The sequence below is a fragment of the Crocuta crocuta genome, unplaced genomic scaffold, assembly GCF_008692635.1.
Source record: "Crocuta crocuta isolate KB4526 unplaced genomic scaffold, BGI_CrCroc_1.0 scaffold582, whole genome shotgun sequence".
Lineage (NCBI taxonomy): Eukaryota > Metazoa > Chordata > Mammalia > Carnivora > Hyaenidae > Crocuta > Crocuta crocuta.
Window position 1 is genome coordinate 232,514 of NW_027529452.1, and position 14,029 is coordinate 246,542.

The window sequence follows — 14,029 nt, forward strand, 5'->3', positions numbered from 1 at the left end:
AATGCTCGAGGAAGGAAGGAAGGGGAGACACGGGCGACAAAGGAAAGACGGCCATATGTGTGGAGTGGAACGTAGCTCTTCTATTTCATTTTGCCACTTGGCTAACGCAGAAAAGCAGATGCCCTTTACCCTCAAGGGCAGTAACACTCCTTCCTTGGCCACATTCCTCAGAGCGGCCGTTTTGGAGGCCTTGAAGTGAGACATTGGGTCAAACGTCAGTGCACACTGCCAACAGCAAGGGAGCGTACTGTGAGCCCAGGCCGGCGTGGGACCTGAGGGGGTGTGGGGAAGCACTCTGGAGGTTTGCTCTGTTCTTGGCCCATCAGTCCCCAGGATCTGATGAAAAGCCACAAGAAGGAACAGAGAGAGCCTGGCCTCCTCATCGGGAGGACCGTGTACCAGACAAATTGTTTCCTTTTACAATAAAATTCATCACAGTGAGAGGCCAGGGAAACAAAGATGGGGGCTGAGTCTAAGGAGAAATGAATTCCAGAGAATTCTAAGACCAGCTTATCTGCCTGAGGAGACACAAAGATAAAGGGAGGGAAATATCCATGTCTATGACCTCTTCCCTCTTTCCTGGCCACACTCGTTCCCCCAAGTGAGCGGGAGTGTGGCCAGCAGGAGGGTCCTGGGTCACAGCGGGAGGTCTGGAGGCTGGTAAGAAGAGAAAACAACCTGATGGGCTGATGCCGTGGACTGGTCCAAGGTGGCCAGACAGCTCTTCCAGACAAACAATATCTTTGCAGATGCTTTGCTCCCAAAGCCCACGGCCAATGACCTGTCAAAGGGGATCTAGAACCTCTCCTTGAGCAGGTCTGCCACCCCTGGGAGCCACAGAAGAAGGCTGCACCATCCCCAGGAAGGTCAATGGGGATCAAAATACTCCAACTTTGCTTGAGAGGGAGAAGGTATTTAAGTATATATATCAGGAGATTGGACTACAAGTTTCACAAGTAAGAATCAAAGGAGCTATGGAGAGCCACATCACATCAAGATACACAGGCAAGAAAGTTATTGTCATAGGGAAAGACTCGAAACTTCCTAAATGCTTGCCGTTGGGGGCTGCTTAGTAAGTTACGGCAAGGCATAAAAAACTACACACATAATAATTTTATGATATATAATTCAATAACACATATTAATTTCTAAATAATAGGAAGAGATGGGGAAAGAGATGTGGAGAAAAGAAAGGGGGCACTCCAAAATTAACATGGATTATTTCAGGGCAGTGTGACAATAGAAGATCATTTCTTTCAATTTTGAAGTGTGGGTGTCAGGAGGGAATTTGCCTCTGTTTCTAAACTAGTTCATCATCTTTGGCACCCTGAGCACTGGATTAGGAATCTTAAAACCCAAAGCTGAACATGGGACCTTAGAAAAGTCATTTACTCTCACTGGGTCTCAATGCAGCATCTATTGTAAAATGGGAATATCTGCTTTGCTTCCTGCAAAGAGCTTTGTGAAGTGCAAGTTCACAATTTACTGAACTGTAAAGATCCACAGAGATGTAAGAAAACTGGTGAAATGCAGACACTCACTGAGTTACACTAAACCCCTGCAATGAAACAGATTCCAGGTCATTTGAAGATTAAGGAGCCATTTGCCTGGGCAGAGAGTAAGCGACAGCCATTCCGATGGTGGCACTTTTCACCTGTGGAGGCTGTCAGAACTGGCCCTTGCCCTGAGTCCAGCCTGAGCTGCTCCCCACCCTAGAACCCTCCACCACACAAAAAATGGTGACAAAGTCCCCCTACCATGGGCCTTTTCTCAGAAACCAGTAAAAGACCTGCTCCCCTGCCCACAGGACACAGGATGCACTCCGACTTCTTTGTCATTAGACCTTTTAAAATCAGACCCTCACACCTCATGCACCAGCCAGCCATTCCAAAATATTCTGTATACTTTCAGGACTCTAAGCCATCACATATACTGTTCCCTCAGCATCTTCTACTCAGTTTTTAGGATCCAATTCCAATGTCGCCTCTCCTCACTGCCCTGCTGTACCTGGAAGAGTTGTTAGTGGTTTACTGTTTCCCAAACACCTGAAGTGACCCTCTTTAATTGTACAAAGGCAGAAAGATGATTTACCTCTGTGTGAACACAGTCTTAAATGCATACGTTATACTATTGGCAACAATAGTTTCTGGAGGCCGACCCATTTTTGCTCCAACAATCATAATGACCATGATGACGATGGTGGTGATGATGTATAAGATGACACCCTACAAATGTCTGTAGTATAAGCAGGCAAATGAAGACACATTGTTGGGAATCAGGGAGGGGAGCGGGGGCGGGGAAGAGTGGGCTGGAAGGATCTCATCAGAAGGGCCACAGACACGGGGACTCACGGGATGGTCTGCATCCAGTTCCGCTCCATAGCTGAGGATCTGGTTGGCAAATCTGTCGAGCTCTTGGATGGTTCTTGGGAACCAGGGCACTGAAACACAGAGAAGACAACACCCTGAGCAGAAGATTGGCAGAACATGGCTGAAGGCCTCATCAAGGTCAGAAGCATGGGATCAGCCCCAATTGACAAACCAGTGAGGGGGCAAGTGGGGTCCCATATAAGCCCCAAATTACTATAATTCCAAAGTTGACTCCCATTTTGCTTGAAACTAGTTTTTTAAAATGTCAGCCTTGTTGAACTGTAACTGAAAAATAAAATTGTAAGATATTTAAAGTGTACACCATTATGATTTGACAGAGGCTAGGACATTTGGACTGTAAGGTTCATGAGGGCAGGAACCATGAGTGCACTGTAGTTCAAGTGCATGGAAGAGAGGGAGGCCATGATGGAGGGAGGGAGGGAGAGCAAGGGAGGAAGGGAGGGAGGGGGAGGGAGGGGGAATGGAGGAAGGGAGGGAGGGGGAGGANAGGGGGAAGGGAGGGGCGAGGGAGGGAGGAAGGAGGCCTGCTTGTGCTAACCTGGGAGGCATTCACAACTGTCATCCACGGAGGATCAGCTCAGATCCAGTTGCTGTTTCTGAAGTATCTCCAAAATAAGGAAGGCATCATGGTCCCTAATGTACAGACTGTGCAGCCCTGAAAGTCTAAATAACTAGTTGAAGACCGCACAGGAAGTAAGAGACAGAAAAACAGAGCCAAAGATGACATGGGAGGCAGGGAGAGCTGTGAAGTGAAGCCCAGGCATCCAGTGCTTCCCCTGAAATGAGGTTCAGAGGAAAGATGCTGAACTTGTAGTCAGTAAGGCCTGGCTTGGAATTCAGGCTCCATCTACCTACCTTGCCTCTCTGTGCTCCAGTCCTAACTACAGAAATGGCAATAACAGCAACAATAATAGGAAGAATAGCAGATGTTTTTTGAGGCCTTCCCATGTGGCAGTCACTGCGCTTACCATTTTGGTTTAATATCTCTTTTAACCTGAGTATTACAGTGAGGAGTCAATAAGAATGTAGGCAAAAGGCTGGCCCAGTGTCTAGCCCATAAAAGTTAGCTTTTCCATCTCTGGCAACTTTCCGATTCGCCCCGCTCAGGTTGGGTGGCAAAGGACATGCATGCCATCTAGTGGACAGCCTGGGGAAATGCCACCCATGATTTGTATATAGAAGCGTCAGGTAAGAATTCCACCAAAACAAGAGCTTCCTTCAACAGCATCAATAAAGGTCCAGTTAGAGCCTTGTTTCATGAGCTCTGAGGTGCAAAGCTCTCTACTGCCTATGTGAGTGATATAAAAACTAGCACTGAGTGCCAGTCTAAGTATTTAACCTGTGAGGTTAGTACTATTGGTCTCTTTACAGTACACATGAGGAAACTGAGGTACAGACAGGTTAAGTGGCAAAATCCAAATACCTAACTACCAGGAAACAGAGGAGTCAGGATTCAAACTCAGGCCTGGATGACTCGGTGGTTTCTGTCCTAACCGTGAATCCATCCTGTCTCTTTGGGGAGTTTAGACGAGCACATTGTTAGCTGGGCTCCAGAGCCTGACTGCCTGATTTTCTCTGAAGCTTCCTACCTGGACGTTTCCATGCCCCTGCAGCCCAGCCCACTGCTCAAGGCTGCTCTCTGTGGTAACAGGAACAAGAACAGACACTGCAGGAATATTCCAGTGAAGGCTTATGTAGCACTTGCTTGTGCTAGGCACCGTCCTAGACACGTGACGTATACCAGGTCCTCACCTAATCTGCATAACAACCCCAAGAGGTAGGTGTGGTTATTATCCCCATTTTACAGATGAGGACATGGAGGAACAGGGAGGATAAGTCTCTTCATACACCTTCTGGGTCCCAACGGCTGGACTTTGGAGTCTGGGATGGCTCGGTACCTTGCACGACTCACCCAGCATGGCACCTGGCTTCCCCTTTTGTCTCTGAACTTTTCTCCAGGCTTCCCTTTCTCCTTGAGTCCACTGCTTCCCTTTGTACAATGGACGTCTGTTGTTGGCACTGAAAAGGGGGTCTGTCCCTTACCCAGGTTTGGAAGGACTTGAGATAAGACATCCCATTGTAGTCAGCCGGGGCTCAGGACCCCTCGAGACCATTCCTGTTTCCCCAGAATGCTGCCACCCCATCTCCTCTCTTCCAAGGCACGCTTTCCCGCCGCAGTCATTGTCTCTCTTGCCTGGGAGTCATCCATAGCTCCGGCAGGCACCGTTGCCCCCAGAGACAGGGCAAGCCAGTCCTGTCTGGCTCCCCCACTTTCTGACTCTGGGCACCCCTAACGTCATTGAAGTAGATTCTACAAACATGTATTCAGCACCTACCATCAGGCACTAGGCACTGAGGGAGTCTTCACCCCTGTGGTGTTTCCATTCTAGCGGGGATGGGTGACAAGAAAGAAACTATAAATAAATTTAAATAGATACCAATACCAGGAAGTTCTTGAACTAAGGAGATGGAGAGAGAGGGGGACACTAGCTCATATGTCACCCTGTGGCTCCAGACCCCAGAACGAGGGTCTGGGCAACTTCATGCTGCCTTGCCATTGCTCAAGAGGATCTGGGAGAGCCAGGGTCCGTCCTTAGTCCAGAGCTGGCTCCCTGTTTGTCTTAGGGAAAGTAGGTCTACAATCGTCAAGGGCCTCGGCAACAGAGCCAGACAGCTTAGGCTGGAATGTTGTCACTGTACTTACTATCTGTGCCCCCCAGAACAAGTTACTAAACCTTTTTGTGCCTCAGTCTCCCTGTCTGTAAAATGGGGGTAATAGTAGCACTATAAAGTACTACTTTATAGGAACAGTACGAGGTTGAATGAGCTAATATACGTGATTCACTGAGCACAGTACTGGCACATAGTAAATACTATTACTGTTCACCTGCAAGCGCTCCAGGAAATGTTTAACTCTGCCCTTAGGTCAGAGAAGCACAGAGAGCAGAGTCAAAAGTCTTCCAGCAAGACTAGAAAGTCAGCTGCTTATTGTGTTGTGTAATTGGGCAGTATTTTATCTCTCAGAGTCTTAGTTTTCATTCCAGCATATGGATTAGAACCATCTTTCTATATTACTGCATTATCGCAGGAATTAAATGCGATCGCCAATGTGACACAGTGAGGGGTCCACAGTAAGTGCTTATGTGCATTAACCATTAGGGTGACAGAGATTTTAATAATAATGATAAAAAGGAAGAAAAAGGAGGAAGAGGAAGAAGAGGAGGAGGAGGGAGAGGGAGAGGAAGAGGAAGAGGAGAGAACACCTACAGGAGTCAGAAGCCCACTGTCAGTCAACCAAGCTCCAGTATTAATAGGCTTTCTAATCTTGAGCCTCAGTTTCCTCTTCTATAAAATGTAGGTGTTGGATTCACTCTGAGCCCCACAGAATGCCAGTGAAGGGCTGAGGCCGGTCAGAGGGGACATGAAGACACCTTCCAGGGAATCACTGTGTCAATCTTGCTTTTGGAAGCATAACCACTGCGTGTGTCCGGCTCCCCAAATGCACTGCACCTCCCATTTCCCTTTCTCCTCTCACCAAAAGAACAAGGTTCTACGCCACAGGCAGAAAGAAGCCTTTTCCCACCTGGATTCAGAGCTGCATGAGCCACTGGCTCCCCACTGAACGCCAGAGGGCAGCAGAATCAGCATGTTTTCAGCTCTGGCTGATTTTTCTCCCTCCTCCAAAGGGAGAACATTAGTTGGACCACAGGGCTCAGTTCAGACTTCTTGGTTGAAAAGAACAACTAGTGAGAGAACATGAGAAGGTGGCAAACACTCAAAAGGATTCAAGGTTTGGCCAAGAGAAGGCAAAGGCAGAAGCCGCCCACCAGGCCCCAAGCCCTGTCACAGACACTGTGAGACACCCCCAGGCAGCGCCATGAGGCTGTGGGGTGCTCACCCATGTCAAGGGCCTCTGGTACCTTCAGGGCCCTGTCACCACCCCGAAGAGGCTTAAAATGCAGCCAGGTTGGAGAAGTGGCAAGGCTCGGTGGCTAATCATACAGACATCAGAGCCAAAATGCCTGGGTCCCAACCTGGCCTCTGCTACTTCCAAACTTTGGGGCTTTGGGCAAAGTCCTCCAGTGTCCCATTGGTAAAATGACTAGAAGAAATGCATGCACTTCAGAGTATGTGAGGATTAAATGAGCTAATGCATGAATGGTGCTTAGAACTGTGCTGGCACATAGCAAGTGCTTTGTAAATATTTGGTTTTATTCTTATCATTGTAGAAGGCCAAGTGACAAGGGGTGTTAAGCCTGGTACAGTCTCTCTCCAGGCAGCAGCCCAGCCCTACCTTTAAATCTGTTTGCCTGTCCCCTCCCAGATCCCACATGAGGTTAAAGCATCCCCTCCCAGAGGCCGCTCAGCACAGCCTACGTGTCATCTGGGGTAGAAGGAAGATACAGGCCAGGCCTCACAACTAAGAGAAGGTCGCCACCACCAACTTAGAGAGCAGGACAAAGCTTAAGGAAATTAGACCCAAGAGAGGTGAGTTGGAGCTGTTGGGAATGGAGGAAGCAAGGTCCTGACATGGCTCACTTCCTGGGGAAGAGGCCACTCAGCAAGGCCAGAAGCAAGCAGCGTGGTGGGCTGTGAGGATGGGGGGGACACTGGGTCCTAAAAGAGACTACAGCAAACCCCAGACAAAACAGGACCAAGCCTTCACATTCTTATATGAAGCCTACAATTAAAAAAAAATTTAGTTTATTTTTAAGACAGAGAAAAACAGAGCATGAGTGGGGGAAGGACAGAGAGCGAGAGAGAGAGAGAGGGAGACGCAGAGTCTGAAGCAGGTTTATGGCTCGAACCCACAAACCACAAGATCATGACCTGAGATGAAGTTGGATGCTTAACCCACTGAGCCACCCAGGTGCCCCTACAATTTTTTTTTACATTCTATTGCACTTATTCCTTGCAATATTTCATATATATGTACATACATGAATCACATATATTTATATGTAGGCATGTGTATCAGAGTTCAGAGCCATTACATGCCTATATATCTAAGAATCTGTATTTGTTTCTAGGTCGCTGTAACACCATCCACTTCTTGCGTGATGCTGGAGCTTGAAGTCTGCAGGGCAGGAGACAAGGGAAGACTGATGTGAAATGGAGATCAAAGCCGGAACTTCACAAGGATGGACAGGTGGCGAGACTTCAGAGAAGAGCGGAAGCCTGCGGTTGTTAGATCCTAGTCATTCGTGTCACCTCAACCTTGATGAAGCAGGTGTCCTGCAAAAGCAGGGGCCCCTTGTCTGTAGCTGAAGACACTCACCCGGCCCAGGACTGGAGAGGCTGTCAGGACCCAGGGAAGGCAGACTGGTGGCAAACCCAGAGGGAAAGCCTACACCTTATACTGTGCAAAGGGCATGCACATCCTGAACTTGAAGCCAGCAGGTCTGTGTTCAAGTTTCATCTCTCCCACCCACAAACTCTGTGGCTATGAGCAAGTCACTTGGTTCCCAAGCCTTTGGCTTCTCATCTGTGAAATGGGTGAGGTAGCCAAACCCTAGCTGGCTTTCTCTGTTGAGGAGAAAAGCAACTGGCTCACAGTAGGTCCATCTGTCACCCTGACATGTGAACTCACAACGAAAACCCAGAGACAGCTCTCTACTTAAGTGAGGTCGCACAGGCCACTGATGGGAGGGTCAGAGTTCACACCTATGCCCCTGTCTTCCACACCTGGGATCTTCTGATTTCCCCAGCCAAAAGTTATAGCTACATTTTTCCATTGAAGTTAATCTTTTTAATGTTTCGTTATCCTTGAGAGAGAGTGTGTGAGCAGGGAGAGGCAGAGAGGTGGACAGAGGATCCAAAGAAGGCTCTGTGCTGAAAGCAGTGAGCCCGATTCTTTGGAGCTCGAACTCATGAACTGTGAGACCATAACCTGAGCCGGAGGCTCAACTGACTGAGCCCCCCAGGTGTCCTTGAAGTTAATTTTTTGAGGGCTGAGTCTGCACCAGATACTGTGCTAAGTGCTTCGCTTCTGTTGTCTGTTTTAATTCTCAAAACAGTGCTAGGAGGTAGCCGTTACTATTTCCGTCTTACTGATGAGCAAACTGAAGCTCAGATAGTGGAAGGGACTTTTTCAAGATCACAGAGCTCACTGGAAATGGGGACTCTGCAGCTCCCCTACTTAACCACTGTGCTGGGCAGGCTTAGAATAAGGTGGAGGGCCAGGGGGTGGGTGCTGTCTCTTAGATTCCTGATCTTGCATCTGGAGAGGGAAAGGAGGTAACAAACGAAAGCAGGAATCTAAAGCGCTTGAAGCGAATCCCTCGGACGGCCTCAGATCCTCCCCATCTCCCATCCCAAGCCTCCCTGGATTTGGGGACAGTAACTCTTAAATTCACCTAAGTTCTCCGTTCCTCAAAGATACCTTCACTTTTCCACTCTCTTCTTCAGGGTCGGTGGCGAGCCTCCCCCTGACCCCGGCACAGTGTGCTGGGAATAGAGGCTGACCCCAGCGACCCATGCCTACGTCTTGAAAAGTTAAATCAGATTAGCTCATTAATGACCTTTGCAAATATCTCCGTGGTGGGCTGGCCTCTGTGGGCCCCTCGACTGCCTCACGGGCCGCTGGGCTCGGCGTTAATGAATGACTTGGGCAGGCTGGTGCAACAGAGGCCCTCTGTGAAGTCAGAGGTACTGGAGGGGGGACAGATCATTAATAAATATTGATTTGGCTCCAAGGGAAGCAGGCTGCAGGAAAGCCGGTCCTGGACACCCACGTCGTGGTCTCATTAAGTCGAGGTCAACTGCTCAGCCCGGACGCCAAGGGGTGGCTGGCTCAGGAGTGTTCCTGAGCCACAGGCCCCCACAGGCCTCGGGGGAGCCTGCTTCCTGGCCACTGGGTCAGAGAAGGCCTGTTAAATTTATAGCAGTTCAAGGTGCAGGCTGAGTCCCATGAGCCCCCTCCAGACTTTCACCAGCCCCAGGGTCCAGCCAGCAAGGCACCCAGCCTTGCCCCAGACATTTGCTTCCAGCCCATCTCAGGGAGGGCAATAAATCCTCCTTTCCTGGGCCCAAAATAGAGGGTGTTTTCACTCCCTCTCCCCAGGCTCCTGGATGTCTCCCCTGATGCAATGGCCTCCAGCCTTGGAGATGCGTTGGGGTGCCCATCCCAACAGCTTCCCCCAAAGGGAGAAGGTAGGGTGCTGACAGCCTGCAGGAAAGGCTTTTGAGGGTTTTATTTTTTCTCTTTTAAGGTGCTTCGAGTTTCTTTCCAGAGAAGGAATGCCCCGCAGAAAGGTCTTGGCAAGAACGGCTGAGCCAAATGCTGGCTGATGGTGCCCAGCTAGTTCCCGTCTCCGCTGCGCAGAGCAGGGGAGCGGTGGGTCCAGTGGACACTTGTATCCGTGACACAATGGCAAAGCATCTGACCTCTGCACCCACAAGTTAAAATGAGAATGAGAACCAGACAACTAAAAGGACCCTGGCCTGAAGTGAAGGGGCGAAAAGGGGTGAAAGTCTGTTGAAATAAATCAATGATGGAATGAGTGAATGGATGCATGTGAAATCACGGTTGAATAAAAGAATGAGCTGCAGCATCCCTTGCTCCCATCTCCGTCTTAAACTGGAACTGTCAGTATCCTTTCTCAGATGTCATGTAGCTTATAAGCAAAGCCATTGGCAAGTTGCCCACTATATCCCCAGATACTGAATCGTGTTTTCTGAAGGCCTTCCTTGCATTCCTGTCACTTACACCTGGAGTTGTGGCCCATCTACCTTGAGACAAACAGAATATGTCTCAAGTCTCTTCCATATTATGTGTGTCTCCCTCCAGGTGTGCCTTCCTGGCCCTTCTCCCCCTTCTCCCTACCACACCCCAAACTGGCTTCAGTGTACCTCCCACGTGCTCCTGGTGCAAACCACACTTCCCTATTCCTGCACGCATCAAGCCACATAGGAACCACCTACTGGATTATAAGATACGTGAGTCTCGGCACCACATGTGTCTTTTTTCCCTACTCTCTATCCTGTGACTGACACTGAATGGGTGCTCAATGACTATAAATTGCGGAAATGAATGATTAACTCCATTAGGGCATACATGTGAATGAAAGAGAAGACGGTGGCAAAGCTGACTGTGGTTTTTGAGAAAGAGTAGTAAAAGAATATGAAAGAAAACCCCAAGAGGCAGGACTTTAATAAGTGAGAGCCACATCATTTATAAAATGCTAAGGAAAGAGAGAATGGCAGGGATAGCATGGTCAAATGAATCACAAGTTTCAAAAAGAATGAAAACAACAACAACAACAAAAAAGAGGCTACTGGTTTGTAGCCTTTGGGTAATGGGTGTTGTTAGAATGGTAAGGAATAAGAGAAGAAAAAAAAGAAGGAATGAAAAAGAGAGAGAGGGAGGGAAGAAAGAGGGAACCTGCATAGAAAGTTGGCTTTCTGGGGCGCCTGGGTGGCTTAGTCGGTTAAGCGTCCGGCTTTCGCTTAGGTCATGATCTCGAGGTCCGTGGGTTCGAGCCCCGCGTCGGGCTCTGTGCTGACTGCCAGCTCAGAGCCTGGAGCCTGTTTCAGAGTCTGTGACTCCCTCTCTCTCTGACCCTCCCCTGCTCATGCTGTCTCTCTCTCTCCTAGAAATAAATTTTAAAAAACATTAAAAAAAAAAAAAAAAGAAAGTTGGCTTTCTGTCTCTTAGAACAGTGCTATTTCCAGTATAACACACAGCCAGGTGGATAACAGTAAGCATCACAATCATGTTCATAGAAAGTGATATTTGGAAATGAGAGGTCATTCCCAGCACCCTTCATATCATCCCACACATGAAGTTGTCTCCCTGGCTACCAGGTGAGGCTGGACCCAGGGAGGGGGTGACAGCTACCAACTCCCTGTATATTATTAGCCTGGCCAGTGTCCATACCCACAGAGCTTGTGATGTCAAATAGCCTGAGAATAGGCTGGTGTTGTAGATCATAGAGCCCTTCCCTACCAAGGCTTAAGGATGTCTAAGTTCAAGGGCTATTCAACTCAAGCAAGTTCAATCCACCGAGCACCATAACCTTCAGAATATCTTGCATGATAGGATCTTCCCCATAAGTTCTAAAAAGTGGCCAAGTCAAACTCAGCTCTACTTCATAAGTGAGAAAGAAGAGGAAATGAGGCCACCCAGCTGTCAGGGGGTCAGATGGGATTCAAATCTAGCAGGCAGTGTACAGAATAGGAGTCTAAATCCTAATTCTTGACTCTAAATTCATGGCTTTTACTGAGTCGCTATCATGCTCCCTCAACCCAACATGAATGGCAAATCAACACTGTTACAAGCATTTCATATTCTCTTATTACCTCCTTCAATGGAGAGAACACACCTGCCACACAGAGAAAAGGTATCTGATGGGGTAAACTTGAATGGCCGCATGGATTGTGGAGCCTTCATTGTGCTGAATGAGCACTGTGTCTCATTTCCTCATATGGAAATGACAATAATGTCATCTGCTTGTTCTAGCTGGGTTGGCCGTTGCAAAGCTTAACTGAAACAACCTAATAGGAAAGAATTTTGAAAGCACTGGACTTAGTGTGCACATGAGGAAACCCTCCTTAGAAAGAGAGCCTGCTTATACACCTCTGATCTTCGTTAGCTTGAAGCCCTGCAACCTGGCAGATGGACTGGGCTGTAGAAAGAGCACCTGCCCTGGCCCTTCCCTCACCAGTGAAGGGAGCTGCCTCTAATGCATTGCACGGGAGCCAGCCCTCTACCGACAACACCAAGAGCTTCTGCTTCCAGCTCCGGGCTTGGTACATACCCCCTGCTTTGCTTATTCTCCTAGGAGTGAGTTGGTTTGTCTCAAGGAGGCATACTGCTGAAATAAGTCTCATCCCCAGCTGCCATGACTTAGGACAGAATCACCGCAACAACCTGTGTGTTTCTACAAACATGCAGATCCTTGGTCTCCTGCAGACCCAGGGCCACAAACACCTGCAGCCCTGAGACGCACCCTTGGGGGTGAAGGGAAATGCTTCAGAGATGGTTTGGAAGGGAGAAGGGGACACAGGGAAGACGGAAGCACAGACGGAAGAGCAGAGGGAGGGAGAAGGGAAAGGCAGCCACCCCACCGGGCAGTGGGAAGGGGGAAACTTCCAGCCCTCTGGACCCCCTGCCAGCCCTAAACTGGCTTCTTCTCTTTAGGGGTCCTCAACAGCTTGGGAACCATGACCCCTTTGAAAATCACTCTTGAACAATATGCATGCACACGTATGTGTACCATCTTGCCCACAGTCCCAGGGGCTTTTCAGACTCCTCCAAGGAATCCCATCCTCCACCTACAACCAGTCTGAAACCTCAGGCTTATCAGGGCCCCTCGCATAGGGGAAGCACTAGCGGAGGAGCAAGGGAACGGGAAGACTGGGCTGGGAGTGGGGAGCAGTATGTAGCGGGCGGGAATGAGTAATAATGCTGCTCTTGTCTTCTCACAACATATTTTTCCCTTAAATCATTGCTTCAGGCATTGATCCAAATAAAAAAGACAAAATCATAACCGCCCCCAGGCCAGACAGACAGAAACATAGGTAAACAGACAGATAGATAGACAGATGAATAAATATATAAATGGCCCTTCCGCTCCCCACAGAAAATACAGTTGTACTGGAAGTTTGGACTCCCTCTGCCTCCACACCAGGATTCCCGTAACTACCACAACTTGAACAAAAGCCACCAGATGGCCATTTGCTCTTGGAAAATAACTGCAAACGGATATATTTCTCGAAAGGTGATAATCCTATACCTCCGTCTAGCCAAGACATTCTGTCCCTCTGCTTCTCCTGGCTGCAATCTGCCTCCATGTAGGAATTTCCATCCCCCTTCTAAGTGCAATGTCATGCAGAAGAGTCAAAGGGAAAGGTAAAAGGATTAGTAGATTGATCGATGGAAGATATTAATGCTCTTTCATGTTGGGTTGAAGAAGGATTTGAGGTCATCAGGAGAGAGGGTAGCAAGAGAATAGATCGCAAGTATTCAAAAGACTTTGGATTAAAATCCTATTAAAGTCACATCAGCTCCTCCAGGAGGTATTTTAGAAGGTTGGGGTTTCTTTAACATGTCACCATAATTAACCTTCCCTTAAGCTGTTTTGGGTGGGGAACTTTGGCAATTAAGAAACTGGAAACTTTCATTTTCTATCATCCACATGGCCTTTTGAATGGTTTAAAAACTAGAGTGGAAAGTGGTTTAGCCTAATTGATTCGAGGGGTTCAGATCTCCCACTTCAACCTGCTGTCAGACTCGCTCCTGAGATCTTAGCCCCTCAAATGAAAGGGCATTTTGTCAAGTGACAGAATGAAAGGTTCAGATCTACCACGATGCCTTTCTTCCTCTAATCATTCTCCCACTGAGTTCCACGGCAAGAATGCCTCTAAAAGGGGTGGTTGTTTTCCCTAAAAAAAATCTCTTTCTGGGCCCAGACCGCACAATTCACAAAACCAAGAAACCCAAAGAGCCGCCCCTCTCTGCAGGGGTGAGGCTGTGCTGTTTGAGCAGCACTATTTCCCTTAGCAGCCCTTCCATTACGTGGACACTGGGGTCGGGAAACTGTGTCAGGTAGGGATAGCCAGTGTGGGATGGGATGACCGGCCACACGAGTAAATAAAATGAAACACGTATTGTTGTCAAGGGTCAGTCCTTCCAGAAT

The 14,029-nt window shown here is 48.4% G+C and overlaps 1 protein-coding gene across 1 annotated transcript in view; it reads right to left on the minus strand.

The window, feature by feature from the left end:
* The window catches only part of PAH (phenylalanine hydroxylase), a 71,830-nt gene that overhangs the window by 33,053 nt on the left and 24,748 nt on the right, over positions 1 to 14,029 (minus strand). Inside the window, exon 4 of the mRNA XM_077760758.1 lies at positions 2,352 to 2,440. Coding sequence (XP_077616884.1) covers positions 2,352 to 2,440 — 89 coding nt within the window. The remainder of the gene's footprint in view (positions 1 to 2,351; positions 2,441 to 14,029) is intronic.